Below are 20,600 nucleotides of genomic sequence, written 5' to 3' on the forward strand. Positions count from 1 at the left end.
CAATAAAGATGCACGGGACCTGAATGTAGAAGTTTAGAAAGCCGGCACAGGACCTACGGTCATGTGAACGGTCATGTGACTGCAAGGGGGCGGGGCTTAGAGGAAGAAAACTCAGAGTCGGGCAAAGCAGAAGTCAGGCACAATACAGGCAAGCGAGGTACAGGAGGGATAAACAGACGGGTGGTCAGACAAAGCCAAAGGTCATACACAAGATATCAATACAGTACCAGGGATGAGACAGAACGGACAGTCAGGGCCAAGCAGAGATCAAAAAACCAAACGGACATAGAAGGTACCAAGCAGAATCCAAAGCGATATCCAGAGAACAGACCGAGTCATACACAGATTATCAAGCAACCAGAACACAGCACTAACACACTCAGGGGTCACCACACAATGCCAAGGACGAAAGTATAACTGACGGGGGATGGGAGCTTCCTGAGGCTATAAGAAGCCTCCCCAGAACCAATGAGAGGCCACACTAATAGGTCCCAGGTGTGCAGGTGAGAGTCTGCACTGTGATCAGAACATTAACCCCAGAAGTGCCGGTCACCCAGCACTGGTATCATGACAGTACCCCCCTCTCAACGGGGGGCCTCTGGACCCCCAGGCTTGCCCGGGTACCTAGCATGGAAAGCCCGAACCAGACGATCCGCATGCATCAACCGGGCCGGCACCCAGGACCTGTCCTCCGGCCCATACCCCTTCCAATGAACTAGGTACTGTACTGACCGCCGTACCAACCTAGAATCTACAATGTGACCAATCTCATATTCCACATGTCCCTCAACCGAAACCGGAGGAGCAGCGGACTCAGATTCTCCCCGGACTGCTTCAAACGGCTTCAGTAGAGATCTATGGAAGACGTTAGGGATCTTGAAAGAGGGTGGAAGGCACAGCCTGTATGCTTCCGGGTTGATTTTTTCCACAATCTTGTACGGGCCAATGAATTTGGGGCCCAACTTGGCTGGCGGAACCTTTATCTTAATGTTTCGCGTGGAGAGCCAAACTTTCTCTCCCACCTGAAACATGGGACCAGGTGTTCGTTTCCTGTCCGCGAAAAACTTATACCTGCCTTGAGACCTAGATATACGCTGCTGGACTTCTGCCCATGTATCTTTTAACCGCTGAACAGAGTCCTCAGCCCCGGGGCACCCCGAATTCAGACGAGAAAACTCACCAAAATGAGGACTGAACCCATACTTGATGAAGAAAGGGGACATACCAGTGGATTGACTCACCCGACTATTGAAGGCAAATTCAGCCAACCGCAGTATATCACACCAGTCATTCTGTCTAGCAGAAGTCAGACATCTGAGGATCTGTTCCAGAGACTGATTAGTGCGTTCCGTCTGACCGTTACTCTCAGGATGGTATGCAGACGAAAAGGACAGAGATATCCCTAATTTTTTACAGAAAAAATACCGAGAATACCACGTTGATGAAATTCTGAAATATGGCGGGGCGTTGGTAAGACCAAACGGAGTGACTAAATTTTCAAATAGTCCCTCGTTCGTGAGGAACGCGGTTTTCCATTCATCCCTCTCTCGGACCCTTATCAAATTATATGCCCCCCGAAGATCCAGTTTAGAAAACCACTTTGCCCCTGATAGTTGGTTACATAAATTGGGAATCAACGGAAGGGGGTACGTATTCCGTACAGTAATCTGATTAAGCTCCCGGAAGTCGAGACAGGGACGTAACCCGCCATCTTTTTTCTTTACAAAAAAGAAACCTGCCGCCACAGGTGAGACTGAAGGACGTATATGTCCTTTACGCAGACTTTCAGCAATGTACTCCTTCATAGTCAAGCGCTCAGGACTGGACAAATTAAACAGATGGGCTTTAGGTAATTTAGCCCCCGGGACCAGCTCAATAGCGCAGTCAAAGGGTCTATGTGGCGGCAACGTCTCAGCCTCGCTTTCGGAGAATACATCTTCGAAGTCCTTCAGGCATTCCGGAATACCTTCCAGCTCGATAGATGATACAGACACAGATTTAACAGGTTCAACCAGCAGTGCGGATTTATCACATAACTCAAAATCATTAAACCCCCACTGAACAATCTCCCCCGTTTTCCAGTTAATAACTGGGTTATGGCGTTGTAACCAGGGCATGCCCAACACCAACCCTGCAGGTAGATTGTCCAGCACAAAACAACTTAGGTTTTCCACATGAGTAGCGCCCACTCTGAGTGAAAACAAGTCAGACATAAAGCGAATTCCCTCCTTAGTGAGGGGAGAGGAGTCAATGGCCATCACCTTGATCGGAACCTTGAGCCTAACTGTCCCTATCTTGCAGTGTGTGACCAATTGGGAGTCAATGAGATTAATCGATGACCCGCAGTCCACGAAGGCTGTAGAGGAAAAAGAACTACCGTCCACAAACAGTTCCACGGGCAGTAACACTTTAGAAAATGAGGAAAAGGGTACCTGAGGGTCTGAGTAGTCTCCCCGTTGACTACCCAGACCTAGTCGTTTCCCGCCGACCGGGTTTGAAGACGGGCAATCAGGACACTCCCTTTTCCAAACGGGACGTTTTACCGCAGTAAAAGCATAACTGCTTGTCCTTCCGGCGTTGCCTCTCCGTATCCTTCAGGGAGAGGGCGCCTACATCCATGAGCTCAGGGGCAGTCTCTTTTCCACTGGGGAACAATGGAGTTTCCACCTGCATCACCCCTCTGGCCCGCAGCCTGCGGTCCATCCGGACGGCCTGGGTCATGGCGTCGTCGAGAGAGTTAGGTGGGGGATGTAACGCCAAGGCATCCTGCAGCCGCTCAGACAAGCCTCTGCGAAAGAGTCCTCGGAGTGCGTCGTCGTTCCAAGAGACCTCTGCGGCCCAGTGGCAGAACTCAGTACAAAACCACTCAGCAAATTATTTCCCCTGACAGACACTCATCACCATGTCCTCTGCCAATCGCACTCGGTCAGGCTCATCATAAATGTGCCCGAGGGCCTCAAAAAATGCATTCACGGACACTCTCTCAGGGGCAGTGGGAGAAAGGGAGAAAGCCCAAGCTTGTGGGGACCCTCTTAATAGAGACATAACAACCCCGACCTTCTGACTTTCGTCCCCAGAGGAACGTGGTCTCAAATTAAAAAAAAGTTTGCACCCCTCCATGAAGACCCTGAACTCCTTTTGGTTTCCAGAAAAAAAGTCAGGCAGTTTAACAGGTGGTTCTGGGGACACCAAAACAACATCCCTCGACCCAGCCCCCAGAGACCCAGCAGCTAGAGCTCCCTGCACTGTCTCAGAAACCTGCTGCTGAGAACGAGCCACAGCTTGCTGCTCCAGAGATAAACCCTGAAACATCTGACTCAGACTTTTCATTTGGTCAGCCAGAGACTGTATGGGATCCATAACTCTCTGCATAAAAAACCCCCAAAAAACTTAATGGTCAGTTAACCAATGAGAGGCCACCCTAATAGGTCCCAGGTGTGCAGGTGAGAGTCTGCACTGTGATCAGAACATTAACCCCAGAAGTGCCGGTCACCCATCACTGGTATCATGACAAAACTGCTGCGGACCCGCAGGGCCAGAAACGCTGGAAAAGTGTGCGCTGGAGAGAGCTGAATCTGGACAAGGCTTGTTCACGATTGTTCGGGAGTCTTGCCCTGGTTGCTCATTAGGGTAGGGGAAAAACCCAGTGGCTCGTCTCGTCCTTAAGGAACTCATTGTCCTAATGGCAAATTCCTGACAAATTCCTTGTTTTCCATTGACGGGGCTACCTTGTTGTCATCCTTAGTTGTATGAAACACCGATCATCCCAGGTCGTCTGCATAGGGAGAATGAATGACATCAAGCAGCTGTACTGGGTCTGGAGGCTTCTCTTTCACCTCATAGTGATGAGGGCATGGTTTGCAGAAAGTAGCTCATCCATCTCTGCATACATAGGTCTTAAAGGCGTCGACTCTTGTTCGGTCCAAGCACACATTTCCTATGATTACCCACCCCAAGTCAAGTCTCTGTGCGTAGGGGGCATAGTCAGGACCATTGCACTGTTGGCGGACCTTATGTATCCTTAAATTGTCTCTGCCAAGCAGAAGTAGGATTTCAGCATTTGTGTCCATAGGTGGAATAACGCTGACTAGGTGCCTTAGGTGTGGTTGGTGGAACGCAGCTTCTGGAGTAGGAATCTCATTCCTTTGGCTGGGTATTTGATCACATTCGATTAACGTAGGTAGGGGTATTTCTACACCTCCGTTGACAGGAGAAGCAATGAAACCTTGTGCCCTCCTGCCGCTAGTCTATATGCGACCTGAGCAAGTATTCAGAGTATAGGGCGTTGCTGGTCCCTTGATTCCAAAGGCTTCAAAGAACTTAGGTCCAGCTAGGGATCGATTGCTCTGATCGTCAATGATGGCATACATTTTTACTGCCTTCTCTGGTTGCCCTTCTGGATAAACTCTGATTAGGCATATCCTGGCACAGCATTTATCACTTTGGCTCTCCCCACATACCTCTGCGCATGAGCAGGAGACAACCGTGGTAGACTTGGCGTTATTCTGTGGCTCCCCGCCATGGCTTGTAGCCGGACTAGAAGTAACTACAACTGCTGGATCGCTGGTGGCTGAGGTTGGATGCAAAGCTGATGGGTGTTTGTCGCTCTTCACACTTAATGGCAGATTTGCAGTCCTTGGCCATGTGTTCTAATGAGGCGCAGCACTTGAAACACACCCCAAGTTCGCTGAGGATTTTCTTGCGCTCCGGCATGGTTTTGGACCTGAAGCCTCTACATTTGTTCAATGAGTGTGGTTTTTTGTGAATGGGACACTCACGATTGAAAGATTTATCCCTTGATGGAACAGTGTACTGCTTATCAGCGGGTACCGCAGGTCGTGGCAGATTAGTCTTTCTGACACTTACACTGCTCCTCAAGTGCTTGCGTCTATATGAGACGCTTTCATACCTTGATGACGGTGTTGCTGGAGCTGTAGTGTCAGACTCCAGGAAGTCTACGCCAGGGTCATTCCTCATTTGGGCCTGTTTGTCGACAAACTTGCAGAACTGATTAAACGGAGGAAAGGTGACATCATGTGACCTTTTGTACCTGGAAACGCACACTGCCCACTTCTCTTGCAGACTATGTGGCAGCTTTGAGACGATTGGGTTCACCCCATGGGCAGTGTCCAGGTAGCATAATCCAGACAGACGAGGGTCTCTCTTTGCGAGTTCCAGTTCCATAAGCAGATCACTTAAGTCCAGAAGCTTGTGGGCTTCCTTAAGGTTGATCCTTGGAATGTTCTGCAGTCTTTTGAATAGGGACTTTTCTATGGCTTCAGCGCTGCCATAGGTTCTTTCAAGTCTCAGCCAGGCAGCAGTGAGACCTGCTTCGGCTTGCCCCACGTAGATGGTCCGAAGACTCTTGATACCGTTTGTGGAGTCAGGACCCAACCATTTTACCATGAGGTTGAGCTCCTGTTCTGCGGATAGGTTGAGGTCAGCAATGGTGGCCTTGAAGGTTGCTTTCCAGGCTCTGTAATTCTCTGCACAGTCGTCAAACTTTGAGAGGCTAGTGCTGATTAGATCTTTGCTCACCATAAATCTGGCAGTCTCGGACATGTCCGATCCTTTCCTCCTTGTTACCATGTTAGCTTGTGTTGCCTCTCGGGCGTATAAGCTGTGTGGTGTGGAAGGGTGAATTGTTCCCGGGTAGAATGATGTTGCTGCAGGGTTGAACTGTGGTTTAACCTCTGGAGATTTCGATGACTGCAGCTTGAACTGTGGAGATGGACTGGAATGCGTCTTGTGGTCGTCTTGTGATGATTGCTGCTCCTGAGGGGACACATTATGGCGCTGGTCTTGGGTCTCTGCAGATGCTGTGGGTAACACTGGCACCGTAAGTTGGACTGACTTGGACGTTTCCACATTGTTGGGCTGCACGTCGCTGGAAAAGGTGTGTGCTGCAGATATCTGTTTCTGCACGTAATCATTGGTATGGACGGCTGGGTCCTCTTCTTCCAGTGGTGGTAGGCAAATCGGGTCGAGGTTTTGCTTCAATGCTTGCTCGAGTATTTTTACTTCAGCTAGCGTGATTTCTTCCTACATTTGGGTTTGAAGAATCTTTGCATGAGCCCCTGCTTCTGCTTTCTTGGCTTCTGCCTGTGCTTCAGCTTTCCTGGATTTTGCCTGTGCTTCAGCTTTCTTGGCTTCTGCCTGTGCTTCAGCTTTCTTGGCTTCTGCTTTCTTTTCCTCTGCCTGTGCTTCAGCTTTCTTGGCTTCTGCCTCTGCTTCTGCTTTCTTTTGTGTAAAGGAACATCTTAGTTTGGATCGCTCTGCGTTTAAACGGGGCCTCCAGGATTCTGTCGCTGAGGGCTGAAGTTCTTGAGCAGGATGATTTGTATGACCGAGAAGAGTGTCTGGATGAGCCTGACCTGCGGGATCTTGATTCTTGCAGATGAGCAATACGGAGCTCCGCTTTATCTTTGGTGTCTTGCACGGCGGCATCCCTTTCTCTGTCTGTGGAATCTACTTTACTTAACTCTGATGAGGTTTCATCAATATTGGAGTCTTTTAGGAAGGCGGCATACCTTGCGGACAGTCTCTTGTATCTTCCGTAGGCCGTGTCTAGCCGTTTTATAGTGTCCTGTAGACTCACTGAATCATTTTTGTGGCATTGGATGCTTGACATGAGGGAGGTGACTCGTTCCCATAGGTCGTCCAGGTTGTCACTGAACTCATCCTTCGTATTGTGATAGTTTTCGACAGCCTTTATGGTTGGTTTGACAGAGCGTCTTGGTTGTGAGTCTTGGTCTGTTTGTGAAGCTGGCTCTGTTTCCCCCTCTTCATAATGGACAGTATCAGGTTGTGTTTGCTCTGTTTCAGTAGTGGGAGACTGTGCAGGGTCTTTTTCGGCCATTTTGATTTAAGGTGCACTGTCTCTTTAAGAAACTGAACTTCTAAATTGGGGGCTGGAAATTGCAGTGCAGCTTAGTTAAGATGTCCTGATAAGATTCCCAATGTGTTTTTAGAGAATTGTGGGGTTTTGCAGTCCGACAATCTGCAGCGATGAGACTCTATGCACATTGCGGTCTGGGGTGATGCTGCAGTGTTTCTTAGCAGGGCAGGGCTGCTGTATGTGAGCAGGTATATGGTCTGGGATATAAGGGTGATTTTTTGCCAGGCTTCAAGGCAGTTTTTTTACTGTTCTGTCCCCACATGAGGCGAATGGAGGTGTAGTTGATTGGGGCTGGGAGAGATTCCTACCTTGCGTTTTCTCAATGCAGAGCAGACAGGACCATTGTTGCTGTTTTGCTGTTCATGCGTCCAGAGAGATGATACACACCAAGGATTGTGAAGTCCAGACTTGTTTATTTGGAGATCTGGACATACAGCATGTGATTAGTAATGCAGTAGGTTCTCCAGACATGCAGATGTAACAACCAAGGTGATACACCAATGTGTGTGCAGCAAGGTGCAGCAAGTTGGTAGCAAGTTGGAGCAAGGTGGTCAAAAAACTGATGCCTTTCATAGCTCAGTACAGGCGCATCTCTCCCGGGTAAAAATGAAACTAAGAATGGCCGAAATCAGGAAGAGAAGCAGTGACTGACCCGGAAGTGGAAGGCATGTACTAGAATTAATTAGCTGCAGGCTGCTGTACAGAAAAAGACCAGCAGGTGGCAGCAGACCAAATGCAAGACTGTACACAAAGAATGGTCACATAACACAATCTATATAAAGCATATAAGAATAACTTTAGAACAGCACATCTCTCTTCCCATTGCCCTGTAGTGGGTGGCATATGGGGTAATAAGGGGTTAATATCACCTTTCTATTGTAAGGTGACATTAAGCCTGGTTAATAATGGAGAGGTGTCAATAAGACACCTATCCATTATTAATCCAATAGTATGAAAGGGTTAAGAATAAACACACACATTAAGAATAAAGTCTTTTAATTAAATAATTGTACACACATTTTTGCCATCTTTATTAAACTCCCAATCCAATCAAAGCCTGTTCTCCTGTAAAAAATCAAAAATACAAAAGCAACAATATCCCATACCTATCCGCCGTACAGTCAAGTCCCACGCTGCAATCCATCTCAAGGGGTTAAATAGTTTACAACCGAAAGCGGTGCTAATGCTACCAGCCTGGCTGTAAACCACTGCGGAATGAATGACAAGCTGCCTGCACAGCCTCCCCGCCTGACAGGACATGAACTAAGTAGTGTGGGAAAGTTTTTGTACTTTTTACCACACTGACGAGTTCACCGCGGGTCAGGCGGGGAGTCTGTGTAAGGAGGTTGACCGGACCGTGGGTACCTGCATGCCGGGTCCGGAACTAAAAGGGCTGCATCCTGTTTCCGGGGGGAAGCCTATGAAAGGTGGACCTTCCCCTGCTACAAGGCGAAGGAGGAGAGAGACGGAGCTTCCTGCTGACAGGAGGGCGCAGGGAGAGCCTAAAAAGAACGTGCAGGGACAGGGGGACAAGAAGGAAAAGCACACGCTGCTTCCCCCACCAGAGAGTACTGGCCCTGTGACAGGCCATGCCGCTGCTGTCCAGGATAGGAGATGGAGTGCTGGAGAGATTAGCTGTGCCAGCAGAGCCATGCCAGCAGTGAAGAGCCGTGCAGAGTCGTGACAGCAGAGCAGAGCGTGCGGAGCTAAGCCAGGTGCCGTACACTACACTAAGAGACAGTGAGTTCCATACCCGCTCTGCTCAAGAGTGACTGCATACTTGACAGACCCCTACATTCTGGTCCACCATTTGTGGACGGCCGACTGTCAGCTCCCTGCTACCCTCCACGCTAGGACCTGACCGCTGTTGAAGGCAGAGACAGCACTGAGTGTGCGACACAGAGAGAAAGACAGATGGCTAGGCCAGAGTCTGACTACGAAGGACTTGTGTACACCACGGAGTGAAGTCCCATTCCGTTGGATCCCCACCTGTTACACACCTCACCAAGACGTCACGTGCCACTACTGTCGGTGCCATCGGTGGATCCCTGCCTGTTACAGACCTTACCGAGACGTCACGTGCCGCTGTTGTCGGTGCCACCATTGGAACCCTGAACCTTCTCACGTCTGAAGACTATATTCCGATAAGTTGAAACTCTTTCTTACTAAACTCTCGTTCATCCCTTATCAACCCTGTCATACTCCTAGTTCTACCCCGTCCAAACTCCCTCTCCCATCCTTTGTCCTATTACCACTCCTCCGTGCCCTGCTACTCCCTGCATGGAGTATATTTGCTGTTAATACCTGTTAACTCTTGATCTGCCTCCTGTCCGTGGCGACATCCCGCGTTCCTGTGACTTCAACATCTGAGCAGCCTCAGTGACAACCGCTGATGTCACTGAGGTTGCGCAGACTCCCTGCCTGACCCGCGGTGAACTCGTCAGCGTGGAAAAATGTACATGAGTTCATGTCCAGTCAGGCAGGAAGGCTGCGCAGGCAGCTTGTCATTCATTCTGCAGTGGTTTACAGCCAGGCCATGCAGGACGCTTGGCATTTGCCACAGAACACCAGGATTGGCAAATTCGCCACTGGCGCCCTGTGCTCTTCACAGATGAAAGCAGGTTCACACTGAGCACTTGTGACTGATGTGACAGAGTCTGGAGATGCCGTGGAGAGCGATCTGCTGCCTGCAACATCCTTCAGCATGTCCGGTTTGGCAGTGGGTCAGTAATGGTGTGGGGTGACATTTCTTTGGAGGGCCGCAGGGTGTTGTGCTGTGAACCCCCATCTGTGGACGTCGGGCCCTCAGTCCATCCTCATGGAGTCGGTTTCTAACCATTTGAGCAGACACATGCACATTTGTGGCCTGCTGGAGGTCATTTTGCAGGGCTCTGGCAGTGCTCCTTCTGTTCCTCCTTGCACAAAGGCTGAGGTAGCAGACGTGCTGCTGGATTTTTACCCTCCTATGGCCCCCTCCACGTCTCCTGATGTACTGGCCTGTCTCCTGGTAACACCTCCAGCCTCTGGACACTACGCTGACAGACACAGCAAAGCTTGCCACAGCTCGAATTGATGTGCCATCCTGGATGAGCTGCACTACCTAAGTCACTTGTGTGAGTTGTAGAGTCTGTCTCATGCTACCACTAGTGTGAAAGCACAACCAACATTCAAAAGTATTCAAAACATCAGCCAGAAAGCATTGGTACTGAAATGTGGTCTATGGTCCCCACCTGCAGAACCACTCCTTTATTGAGGGTGTCTTGATAATTGCCAATAATTTCCATCTGTTGTCTATTCCATTTGCATAACAGCATGTGAAACTGATTGTCAAACAGTGTTGCTTCCTAAGTGGACAGTTTGATTTCACAGAAGTTTGATTTACTTGGAGTTATATTCTGTTGTTTAAGTGTTCACTTTAGTTTTTTTGAGCAGTGTATATGTGTGTCAATGATATATATATATATATATATATATATATATATAGATTATGTGTGTACATGTATACTCTCTGTTCTATTTTAACCTGTCAGTGTAATTTTACGGTATAGCGCACTGAATTGCCGGCTTTTCTAAAGGACACCGGTGTGTATTTCTAGTAAAGTCACACACATGGTCCGTGTGTAATCCATTTTTTTCTCACACCCATAGACTTGCATTGGCGAGTCTCGGCCGTAATACGGTGCAAATCGCAGCATGCTGCGATTTCTCTCGCACGTATAATACGGGCGAGAAAAAAAACGGATGGTGGGAGCTGCCTTATAGATTAACATTGGTCCGAGTGCTATGCGATTTTTTTTTCGCATAGCACTCGTCCATATTCTACAGTAGTGTGACTCTGGCCTAAGTGTTTTGCTGCGCACACTGTACACACAGCAAGAGACATTACATTTCATCTGTGGGGCGCCAGGGTGTGGGAACAATACAGCTAGTTGCCATGACTACTACCCTGGCCGCCTTACACGTACACCTAGCAACTAATCAAACGTTTTCCATTACAGAATAGTGTTGGGTGAAAACGCTCTTTATTCTCGTATTTTAGGAAAAGTACTTCTGGATGCCATATTGCAGTGTTGGCCTCACATTTACCTTCATTTTTCTGTATGGAGCTGGGCCAGGTAAGTGTTTGGATATTGTTTTTACTTGCTGCAGTGTGATATTGTACAGCTCATGTTCTTGTGGTTTGTAACAGTGACTACTGTCATCTACAGCTGGCGCCACAATATCTACATGTGTTGAAATCTTTGCACAGGCCCCTCGCGTTCCTGCATTTGTCATTTCAGGAGTTTTCAGTTGGGTGGGGCTCTACATCCTGGGCATGATTTTCCCATATATTGTGGTAAGTTGAAACTTCTATAATAAAATTAAATTAAACATAATTAGTGTGGAGACACAGGGGGTCGGCGAGCACCCCAGGTCCACTAGCTGGAACCACATGGCAGTGATCGTCCCGCCTAACGCCTGCTCTCCCTTTAACGTGGGCGTAACACTACTCGGACAACACAGGGTGAGGGTAAAATAGTGTGGCAATGCTTTATTGAAACACAAATCAGGCAGATAACACATAGAACAGTCCCAGCACAGTAACCAAGATGGTATACATTACAGAGTCTCATCCTTCCGCTGACTCGCCGGGATAATAGCAGCTGTTACTTCAGATCTTCCGGGGTCGCTACACCACCTGTGGTACGCACACAGAGAGGAGGTAACAACAAGCGTAGGGAGATGACAGTCAATTGAGTCCATACAAGGTACAAGGCTAGTTGACCTGAGAGTCACAACCTGGCTTCTCCAAACATCTCCATGGAGCCAGGCGACCAGCGGGTCCCAGTCCTGGCTTTCTCCAAACATATCCATGGTTCAGTGAATGGAGTCAATGGAGCAAATCTGTATTCTTCCAACCAGGGCTGAAACCCGTGGTTGTTTCCTGTAGAATGATAGATCCATGTCCCTCGTGATGGTGCCATGATATTGGCAGCTGTCTTGTCTCTGGACCTTTGGATGTATATGTCTTGGCAGAATCTTTGTCTGTCTCTCTCCGTCTCTCTGTCTCTGAGTCTCTTTATACAGAGGCATGTAACATTTTTAGATTTAACAAGTGTCCTTCAGTACAGCATCACAAAAAAGGGGAAGAATGGTGATGAGATCACGTAGCATTACTTGATTATTAATCTATTTGCATAGTTTTTCTCTCTGCTTTCGGGGTCAACTGACTCCATAACACAATGCATAATTAGCATATCGGCAATCATCCCTAGTCTTCAAAGATAAAGGCACACTATTAGGTAACATGAAATATTAGCTTACAAGTCTATATTACAGGCTTACACAAGCAAAAGTATAGATTACAGACTATTCTTCTTGATTTGCTAAAAATAGCCATCTGTGTTATGATTGAGTCACCATAGGAGGCAAAAACAGAAATGCTAGCTAAGTCCAGAAAACCAGAGAAGTTGGCAACTATCAGATTGCAGACCCCTGAACCTATCAACACAACTAGCAGTAGCCGTGGGGGGTTCCTACGATGACCTAGACCCCTCGATCACAGCCGGAGAGATACATAGGCTTAAAGAAGGAAAGGAGAAATCTAACTGCCCCAGAGCAGACCCCAAAGCAATAGGCAGCCCCCCACATATAATGACGGTGAAGCAAGATGAAAGCACTTACACAGACAGAAAGACAGGCTGAGTAAAGACGGGGCCCAAAAACTACCTAGATAGGAACGGATAGGAAGGCTGCTGTCTGCAATCTGCCAAAACCCTATCAGAGACAAGAGCCAACAAGCTGATATAAAAATGGCCCTGAAGAAACTAAGCTTCAAAAACTAAACCAGCACTCAGGTCCTTTCAGAAGACAGAGCTAACGGAACACTGCACACTCCAGCAGGGAGTGGCAGAATCCAAAAAGCAAGAAAAACAAAAACAAATCTTAAATGCAAAAAGGCAAAACAGAAAACTTAGCTTTAGGAGAGCAGGAATCAGACTGGTGTCCAAGAGTCCACAGAGAAATCACCCGCAGGGCAGAAAGGGCATAGGCTGCCTTAAATCCAGTCAGTGACTCCACTCAGCCAATCGTCTTCATCAGTCCCAGGTGCCTGATATTCAGGCTCACTACTTTCCTTCACTAGAATAGGGAGTTCACCAGGCCTCAGTGACGGAGGGGAAAATGAACTCACAACAGTACCCCCCCCTTGAGGAGGGATCACCGAACCCTCAACAACACCACCAGGGCGATCAGGGTGAGCCCGATGAAAGGCACGCACCAATCTTTTGGCATGAATATCAGAGGCAGAGACCCAGGAATCATCCTCCTGACCATAACCCTTCCACTTAACCAAATACTGGAGTCTCCGTCTAGCCAGACGGGAATCCAGAATTTTCTCTACCTCATATTCCAAGTTACCTTCAACCAATACAGGGTCCGGAGGTGCCACCTCAGGTATAACTGGCTCAACAAACCTCTTCAACAAGGACTTATGGAACACATTATGGATCTTAAATGTGACAGGAAGAGCCAAACGAAAAGAGACCGGATTAATAATCTCCAAAATCTTGTAAGGTCCAATAAATCTAGGCTTAAACTTAGGAGAAGCCACCTTCATAGCGATATTTTTTGATGATAACCACACCATATCACCAATCTTAAACTGGGGACCAATGGTCCTATGTCGATTGGAAAACCGCTGGGCCTTTTCCTGGGAGAGAGATAACTTATCCACCACTTGGTCCCAGATCTGGTGCATTCTCTCCACCACAGTGTCAACACCTGGGCAGGCTGAGGGCTCCACCTGCCCTGAAGAAAATCGAGGATGAAACCCAAAGTTACAAAATAAAGGTGACATCAAAGTGGCAGAACTAGCTCTATTATTTAAAGCAAATTCGGCCAAGGGCAAAAATGAAACCCAATCATCCTGATCAGCGGAAATAAAACATCTCAAATACGACTCCAAGGTCTGGTTTGTTCTCTCTGTCTGCCCATTGGTCTGAGGGTGAAAAGCAGAGGAGAAGGACAACTGAATTCCCAACTTTGAACAGAACGTCCTCCAAAATTTAGACACAAATTGAACTCCTCTGTCAGATACAATGTTCTCAGGAATCCCGTGCAAGCGAACCACCTGTTGCAAAAACAGGGGCACCAACTCAGAGGAAGATGGCAACTTAGGGAGTGGTACAAGATGAACCATCTTAGAGAACCTATCACAAATCACCCAAATAACAGTCATTCTTTGAGAGACCGGCATATCAGAGATGAAATCCATTGAAATATGGGTCCATGGCCTCCTGGGGACCGGCAAAGGCATCAACAACCCACTAGAGCGAGAACAAGATTTAGACCGGGAGCAAGTCCCACAGGACTGCACAAAATTCCTGACATCATGAGACAAGGTGGGCCACCAAAAAGAGCGACTCACCAGATCTCTAGTACCAAAAATACCTGGATGACCAGCCAATGCAGAGCAATGAACTTCAGACATCACTCTCTTCTTCCACTGGTCAGGAACATACAACTTTCCACTGGGGCAACACTCAGGTTTGTCCTCCTGGAACTCTTGCAGAGCAAGTCTCAAATCGGGCGAGATGGCAGAAAGAACTACCCCTTCGCCTAAGATGGTAGCAGGCTTGGTCACCACAGGAGAATCAGCAAAGAAACTCCTAGAGAGGGCGTCTGCCTTGACATTCTTAGTTCCAGGAAGAAAAGAGACCACAAAATCAAAACGTGTAAAAAACAAGGCCCACCTAGCCTGTCTAGGGTTCAAGCGTTTAGACGACTCTAGGTAAATCAAATTTTTGTGGTCAGTGAGGACCACAACTTGGTGTTTGGCTCCCTCCAACCAATGTCTCCACTCCTCAAATGCCCATTTCATGGCCAACAGTTCCCGATTCCCCACATCATAGTTACGTTCAGATGAAGAGAACTTTCGGGAAAAGAAAGCACAGGGATTCATTTTAGATGTTACCGGATCCTTTTGGGACAACACTGCTCCTGCACCAATCTCAGAAGCATCCACCTCTACCTGAAACGGGAGTGAGACATCAGGTTGCCGCAGAACCGGGGCGGAGGTAAATCTACGCTTCAGCTCCTGAAAGGAAGCAACCGCCTCCGGAGACCAATTCAACACATCCGCACCCTTCCTGGTCAGATCAGTCAATGGTTTGGCAATACTAGAAAATTTTGCTATAAATTTCAGATAAAATTTAGCAAAACCCAAAAACTTCTGGAGGGCCTTCAAAGAAGTGGGCTGAACCCAATCATAAATGGCCTGTACCTTGGCCGGGTCCATTTCAATAGTTGACGGAGACAAAATAAATCCCAAAAAAGAAATCCTCTGTACTCCAAAAAGGCATTTTGATCCTTTGACATACAGAGAATTCTCTCTCAAGATCCGGAACACAGTCCGAATATGTTCCACATGAGCATCCCAATCCTTGGAGAAGATCAAAATATCGTCCAGATAGATAATCAAAAATTTATCGACAAAGTCTCGGAAAATATCGTTCATGAAGCACTGGAAGACAGAAGGGGCATTAGTGAGCCCAAAAGGCATCACCAGGTACTCAAAATGTCCCTCCGGAGTATTAAACGCCGTCTTCCATTCATCCCCCTGCTTAATGCGGATAAGATTATACGCCCCCCTGAGGTCCAGCTTGGTAAACCAGCAAGCACCTCTGACTCTAGAGAATAGATCCGAAATCAGGGGTAACGGATACTGATATTTAATAGTAATTTTATTGAGGGCACGATAATCAATACAAGGCCTCAAAGAACCATCCTTCTTGGCCACAAAAAAAAACGGCACCTAAGGGTGAAGAGGATGGTCTAATATGACCATTCTCCAACGCCTCCTTAATATAGGACCGCATAGCCTCGTGCTCGGGTACAGATAAATTGAAGAGCCGACCCTTGGGAAATTTACACCCCGGGTTCAGCTCAATTGCACAGTCATAACTCCTATGAGGAGGCAAGGACGCCGACTCATTCTCACTAAATACATCATAGAAGTCCGCCAAATAGTCAGGAACCTCATGCGACTGAGGAGAGGTGGAAAAAACCGGAGCCTCACTAAAGGTACGCCGGCAACCCCAACTTACCACAGACACAGACTTCCAATCCAAAACTGGATTATGAATCTGCAACCAGGGAAACCCCAGAACAACGGCATCATGCAGACCATGCAACACCAAAAATCTGCAATTTTCTTGGTGGTCTGGGGCGACCCGCATGACCAACTGGGTCCAAAACTGAGGTTTATTTTTAGCCAGAGGGGTAGCATCAATCCCCCTCAAAGGGATAGGCGTCTGCAGAGGTGTCAACGGAAATCCACAACGTTTAGCAAAATCCAAGTCCATTAGGTTTAGCGCTGCTCCCGAATCCACAAAAGCCTTGGCGGAAAATGTGGACAGGGAACAGATCAGAGTAATCGCCAAAAGAAACTTAGGCTGAACCCCACCAACAGAAAACGTGTGTGCGAAGCGTTTCTCACGTTTAGGACAAACAGAAATAATATGTGAGGCATCTCCACAGAAAAAACACAGCCCATTACGCCTTCTGAATTCCTGACGTTGCGCCTTAGACAAAACTCTATCACATTGCATAGGTTCAGACGTCTGTTCAACCGGTGGCAACACCTCTCGTGTAATCCTGCGTTCACGTAAACGCCGATCCACCTGAATGGCTAAAGACATAGAATCGTACAGACCAGAGGGAACAGGAAATCCCACCATAGTATCTTTTACGGCTTCTGACAAACCCTTCCGAAAGAGAGCAGCCAAGGCACTATCATTCCAGGTAGTAAGGACCGCCCACTTTCGGAACTTTTGACAGTACAACTCTGCAGATTCTCGACCCTGGTTCATTGCTAACAGGGTCTTTTCAGCCTGATCAATAGCATTAGGTTCGTCGTACAGCAACCCCAAGGCTTGAAAAAATGCGTTCACATTAGTCAGAATAGGGTCATCTGGTTTCAAAGAAAACGCCCAATCCTGGGGATCGCCGCGCAGCAAAGAGATGACAATTTTAACCTGCTGCGTGGGGCTCCCTGACGAGTTAGGCTTCAAAGCAAAAAATAATTTACAATTATTTTTGAAACTCAAAAATTTAGATCGATCCCCAAAAAATACATCAGGTGTGGGGATCTTTGGTTCAACAGCATGTGAACGAGCAAGATAGGCGGAAATTCCCCGCACTTCAGCAGCGAGCTGCTCCACACGATCAGACACTTGCTTTATCACCATTGAGAGAAAAAAAAATTCCCCCTACGGCCTCAGAGATATAGAGGAAAGAATATACACACCTTTTTTTTTTTTTTTTTTTTTTTTTTTAAACACAATTCTTTCCTGCTATTGAGTACCCAAGGATCTGCGGTTTGGCGGGTGATTCTGTTATGATTGAGTCACCGTAGGAGGCAAAAACAGAAATGCTAGCTAAGTCCAGAAAACCAGAGAAGTTGGCAACTATCAGATTGCAGACCCCTGAACCTATCAACACAAGTAGCAGTAGCCGTGGGGGGTTCCTACGATGACCTAGACCCCTCGATCACAGCCGGAGAGATACATAGGCCTAAAGAAGGAAAGGGGAAATCTAACTGCCCCAGAGCAGACCCCAAAGCAATAGGCAGCCCCCACATATAATGACGGTGAAGCAAGATGAAAGTACTTACACAGACAGAAAGACAGGCTGAGCAAAGACGGGGCCCAAAAACGGCTGCCTTAAATCCAGTCAGTGACTCCACTCAGCCAATCGTCTTCATCAGTCCCAGGTGCCTGATAATCAGGCTCACTACCTTCCTTCACTAGAATAGGGAGTTCACCAGGCCTCAGTGATGGAGGGGAAAATGAACTCACAACACATCTGGGTAATTAAGATATAATCCTGTTTAGTATCAATTGTTAACAATCATTTGCAAAATAGACTTAAATTGCCTATAGACATTATATTAATGTTGAATAAGCCCGCCGATCTTGGCAGGACTGACTGACAGTGGCATAACTAGAATCCAATGGGCCCCAATGCCAAATTTGGACCTGGACCCCCACCTACATGTTACTCAGATGTATGGATTCTTGTAGCGTTCTACATCCTATAAAAACATACATGGTCATCCCTTATTAATAACTAGCTGAAGAGTCCGGCGTTGCCTGGGCATAGTAACCAACTGTGGTTAGTTATAACAAATTATAATGATTATATTGCACATACAAACCATGCATTTAATCCTATCCTGTGTGATACTGACTGCTGAGCCGTGTATCTAAGACTATTCTGTGTGATACTGTGTGCTGAGCCGTGTATCTATTCCTATCCTGTGTGATACTGACTGCTGAGCTGTGTATCTAATCCTATCCTGTGTGATACAGTCTGCTCAGCTGTGTATCTAATCCTATCCTGTGTGATACTGACTGCTGAGCCATGTGTCTAATCCTCTCCTGTGAGATACTGTCTGCTGAGCTATGTATCTAATCCTATCCTGTGTGATAGTGACTGCTGAGCTGTGTATCTAATCCTATCCTGTGTGATACTGCCTGCTGAGTCGTGTATCTATTCCTATCCTGTGTGATACTGACTGCTGAGCTGTGTATCTAATCCTATCCTGTGTGATACTGACTACTGAGCTGTGTATCTAATCCTATCCTGTGTGATACAATCTGCTCAGCTGTGTATCTAATCCTATCCTGTGTGATAGTCTGCTGAACCGTGTATCTAATCCTATCCTGTGTGATACTGCCTGCTGAGCCATGTGTCTAATCCTCTCCTGTGTGATACTGACTGCTGAGCTGTGTATCTAATCCTATCTTGTGTGATACTGACTGCTGAGCCGTGTATCTAATCCTATTCTGTGTGATACTGGGCTCCCCCTGCAGTCTGTGTCAGAGGGTGGTCTGTGTTGGCACGGTAATAAATTGTGTTATTTCCAGCTTTACAGAAGGACGATGACACCATAGAAATGATAAAAATAATAGGCCTCAGTTACCACAACTGTCTACAAAGAAAACTGTTGCTGATAGCAACCAATCACAGCTCATTTCTCATCTTTTAAACAGCTCTGGGACAGCGTGGTGAGTTTTGAGTGGCGACTTTTGTGTTTGGACTTTTATGTGGTGAGGTTGGTGTATGTGTGGTGAAATGTGTGCTGAGGGTGGTATATGTGTTCAAGCACGTGATAGTGTGTGGTGCATTTTGTGTGTGTTCATATCCCCGTGTGTGGTGAGTATCCCATGTCAGGGCCCCACCTTAGCAACTGTATGGTATATACTGTTTGGCGCCATCGCTCTCATTCTTTAACTCCCCCTTGTTCACATCTGGCAGCTGTCAATTTGCCTCCAACACTTTTCCTTTCACTTTTTGCCCATTATGTAGATAGGGGCAAAATTGTGTGGTGAATTGGAATGCGCGGGGTTAAAATTTCACCTCACAACATAGCCTATGATGCTCTCAGGGTCCAGACGTGTGACTGTGCCAAATTTTATGGCTGTAGCTGCGACGGAGCGGATGCCAATCCCGGACATACATACATACATACACACACATTGAGCTTTATATATTAGACTAGCTGAAGAGCCCGGCGTTGCCTGGGCAAAGTAACCAACTGTGGTTAGTTATAACAAATTATAATTATCATATTCCACATAAAAACCGTGCATCTATTCCTATTCTGTGTGATACTGACTGCTGAGCCATGTATCTAATACTATTCTGTGTGATACTGTGTGCTGAGCCGTGTATCTAATACTATTCTGTGTGATACTGTGTGCTGAGCTGCGTTTCTAATCCTATCCTGTGTGATACTGACTGCTGAACTGCTTATCTATTCCTCTCCTGTGTGATGCTGTCTGCTGAGCCGTGTATCTATTCCTATCCTGTGTGATACTGACTGCTGAGCTGTGTATTTAATCCTATCCTGTGTGATACTGACTGCTGAGTTGTGTACTTAATCCTATCCTGTGTGATACTGCCTGCTGAGCCATGTGTCTAATCCTCTCCTGTGTGATACTGACTGCTGAGCTGTGTATCTAATCCTATCCTGTGTGATACTGACTGCTGAGCCGTGTATGTAATCCTATCCTGTGTGATACTGACTGCTGAGCCGTGTATCTAATCCTATTCTGTGTGATACTGTCTGCTGAGCCATGTATCTAATACTATTCTGTGTGATACTGTGTGCTGAGCTGCGTATCTAATCCTATCCTGTGTGATACTGACTGCTGAGCTGTGTATCTAATCCTATCCTGTGTGATACTTCCTGCTGAGCCATGTGTCTAATCCTCTCCTGTGTGATACTGACTGCTGAGCTGTGTATCTAATCCTATCCTGTGTGATACTCGGCTCCCCCTGCAGTCTGTGTCAGAGGGTGGTCTGTGTTGGCACGGTAATAAATTGTGTTATTTCCAGTTTTACAGAAGGACGATAACACCATAGAAATAAGAATAATAGGCCTCAGTTACCACAACTGGCTACATAGAAAACTGGTGCTGATAGCAACCAATCACAGCTCATTTTTCAACTTTTAAACAGCTCTGGGACAGCGTGGCGAGTTTTGAGTGGCGACTTTTGTGTTTCGACTTTTATGTGGTGAGGTTGGTGTATGTGTGGTGATATGTGTGCTGAGGGTGGTATATGTGTTCAAGCATCTGGTAGTGTGTGGCGCATTTTGTGTGTGTGTTCATATCCCCGTGTGTGGTGAGTATCCCATGTCAGGGCCCCACCTTAA

General features: G+C 47.2%; 1 protein-coding gene across 1 annotated transcript in view; it reads left to right on the forward strand.

The window, feature by feature from the left end:
- Positions 1-20,600, forward strand: part of LOC141069530 (solute carrier family 2, facilitated glucose transporter member 9-like) — a 73,732-nt gene that overhangs the window by 39,882 nt on the left and 13,250 nt on the right. Inside the window, exons 10-11 of the mRNA XM_073559170.1 lie at positions 10,938-11,013; positions 11,107-11,234. Of these exons, the coding sequence (XP_073415271.1) occupies positions 10,938-11,013; positions 11,107-11,234 (204 nt within the window). The remainder of the gene's footprint in view (positions 1-10,937; positions 11,014-11,106; positions 11,235-20,600) is intronic.

The sequence above is a fragment of the Dendrobates tinctorius genome, unplaced genomic scaffold (genome assembly GCF_039654945.1).
Source record: "Dendrobates tinctorius isolate UK_male_01 unplaced genomic scaffold, ASM3965494v1 ptg000265l, whole genome shotgun sequence".
Lineage (NCBI taxonomy): Eukaryota > Metazoa > Chordata > Amphibia > Anura > Dendrobatidae > Dendrobates > Dendrobates tinctorius.